This window comes from Myotis davidii, unplaced genomic scaffold, assembly GCF_000327345.1.
Source record: "Myotis davidii unplaced genomic scaffold, ASM32734v1 scaffold181, whole genome shotgun sequence".
In the NCBI taxonomy this organism is placed as follows: Eukaryota; Metazoa; Chordata; class Mammalia; order Chiroptera; family Vespertilionidae; genus Myotis; species Myotis davidii.
The window spans coordinates 2846517-2849186 of NW_006291504.1; the positions used below are offsets into that span (position 1 = coordinate 2846517).

Genomic DNA, 2670 nt, shown 5'->3' on the forward strand with positions numbered 1-2670 from the left:
AGACGGAGCCCAGGGAGGCCCTCTGGGAGCCAGACTTCGGGCGCCTCGGCCTGGCGCGACCTGGTGCTCACAGACTGAACTGTCACCCTGACCAAGAGGTTTCTTTCTGGCCCTGGCATGCCGGGTTCCGCACATCCGCGCGGCTTCCATGCCCCTGGCTGGGCGGGAGCCGGGCTGGGCGGCCACAGGAAGGTAGACCTGCTGGACTTGGGGGGCGGAAGCAGGTTCTGGTCCATCAGGGCTGACCGCTGACCGCTGACGCAGGGGAAGGCCGGGAGGCGCTCTGGTTTGTGTAGGGGTGACCTGCGCATCTCAGAGGAAGAACCAAGGAGGGGGGGGGCAGCAGAGACGGGACACCTCCAGGGGGAGGCGTGCCCACCCCAGGCTGCCTGCTGGCCCCAGGTCATGAGGCCATGACAGGAGGCGTCCACCCTCTAGGGACTCGTCCTGTGATGAGGACAGTTCAGAGGGAGGGCTCTCAGGTCCATGTGAGATGCCCGGGTTCACCCTGAGTCCCACTTAGGGAGCAGCGAGAAAGGGAGCGGGTGCGGGCTGAGCCCTCAGGACACGCTCCGCGCAGCACTGGGCTTCGCAGGCAGGCGGTGGACCTGGGCCGGGGCCGCCATGGCACACGCCTTAAGCGCTCGAATCCGCCAGAGCCTGGCTTCCTCAGGAGGCACGTGCAATGCCTGAGGTCACCCCGCCCTCTTCCTGCAGGATGGGGGTGGGCGGGAGGTTCCAAGCTGTCACTCACGGCCCAGTCACCCGCCCCGCACGAGTTGCAAGGGGACTCCCAGGTCTCGGAGGCCCGAGTGTCTGGAAGCAGCGCCGGAGGCCACGGGTGTGAGCGGAGGATGCTCCCAGTCCCGCCGCTCAGGGCACCCCTGGGGCTCGGGGCCAGGAGCCGGGGCCAGAGGCCGGAGGTCCTCATCATCACACCGCGTCCCCCTTCTTTCTCACAGACCAACAGCAGCTGTGAGAGCAACAGAACCGCCTCGGACCCGGGCGACATCCTGGACAACCCCGCCCTGCCCTTCTACGAGGCGGTGCTGGGCCTCAGCGCCCTGGGCCTGGCCTGCGTGGGGGTCTGCTCCGCGGCGGCCTTCACCCGGGCCACCAGGACAGCATCCACCGCGCTGCACAACGACCTCTTCAGCAAGGTGGGCGCGGGGCCTGCGCAGGCCAGGCCGGGCTGGACGGGGCCCCCTTTAGAAAAAAGCTAGGCGCTGTGGGCTGTGTTTGGTTCAAGAACAGTGGGTGGAGAGCACAGCGTTCTCGCCGGCCCTCACCAGCCCCCCACGTGAACACCCTGCCTGCGTGTGGGCGTGTGTCCCAGCCAACGCCCATATGGGTCTCTCATCATCATCGTTACCTAATGTCCACAGTCACACGAAGGTTCCCTCTGGGTGGTGTACAGTCTATGGCCCTCCCCCCTCTCCCCCGTCCCCCCTCGATCACTGGCTCTGAGGCCGCCAGGCAGGAGCTACGGAGAGATCTGCAGACGGCTGCTACTGGTACTGGGCCAGGAAGTGCCCAGGCGAGGCCCAGCTGGGAAGCAAGGCAGGCTGGGACGGGCGCTACGTCTTGGGGCATTCTTCGTTTATTTATTTTTTGACAAATGTATGCTGACATGTGCCCACCATTTAGCACCAGACTATCTTCACTGCCCTGGACCGCCCCCGGGCTCCCTGTCCACCCCTCCCTCCCCCCAACCCCACAACCACGGATCTGTTTCCCGTCTCCGTGGTTTTGCCTGTTCGAGTGTCCCAAGGCTGTAAGTGGACACCAGGCCCCCAGGTGGACGGGGGCCGGTCACACCTGCTGCTGGAGGCGGGGTCCTAGCCGTTCACTGTCCCTTGCTGGAGGGTCAGTGGTCACACTGGTGCTGGCCTCGGTGGGCCGAGCCCTGTCACAGACAGAGCTGCGTGGGGTTGCCCCCAGCGCCCTGGTCTCTCCCTCACGTGGCTGTGGGGCACGAGGTGTCACGGTGAGAACACCCAGTGGTCTGGGCTGTCCATCCCCTGGGGTGGCAGCCAATGACGTGGAGATGTCACGGCTCTCTCTCATGTCACATGTTCCCGTGCGCCACGTGGTGGGCGTCAGGCTTATGATGGAGCGAGCACAACGCAGGTGTGGTCTGGGTCCCCTTGGCCTCAGGATCTGCTGAGGGCAACGGACAAGAACACAGGCTCTGAGGGGGAAGGCCACTTGCCCAGGGCCACACAGCAGTAGGCAGAGGAGTCTGCACGCTGGAGCCTGAGAAGACGGCCTGGGGAGCCCTGGCGTTGGCCCGCTGCCTCCCCGAGGCCCCCCACCCCCCGCCCTCCCGGCCTCCGGTGAGCAGGGTCCCCGCCCGGCCCGCTGCCCGCTCAGGCCCGCGCCTGCTCCCTGCAGGTCTCCCTCTGCCCCATGAGCTTCTTTGACACGACGCCCACGGGCCGGCTGCTCAACTGCTTCGCGGGGGACCTGGACCAGCTGGACCAGCTGCTGCCCATCGTGGCCGAGCAGTTCCTGCTGCTGGTCCTGGTGGTGCTGATCAACATGATCATCGTCAGCGTGCTGTCCCCCTACGTGCTGCTCATCGGCGTCCTCCTGTTCGCCACCTGCCTCCTCTACTTTATGTGAGCGGGTCTCTCTGCCCGCGGGCGGGCGGGCGGCCTCCGCGGGGCT

The 2670-nt window shown here is 66.6% G+C and overlaps 1 protein-coding gene across 1 annotated transcript in view; it reads left to right on the forward strand.

Moving 5' to 3' along the window:
* Positions 1–2670, forward strand: part of LOC102773250 (ATP-binding cassette sub-family C member 11) — a 39828-nt gene that overhangs the window by 28718 nt on the left and 8440 nt on the right. Inside the window, exons 19-20 of the mRNA XM_015564694.1 lie at positions 963–1160; positions 2395–2621. Coding sequence (XP_015420180.1) covers positions 963–1160; positions 2395–2621 — 425 coding nt within the window. The remainder of the gene's footprint in view (positions 1–962; positions 1161–2394; positions 2622–2670) is intronic.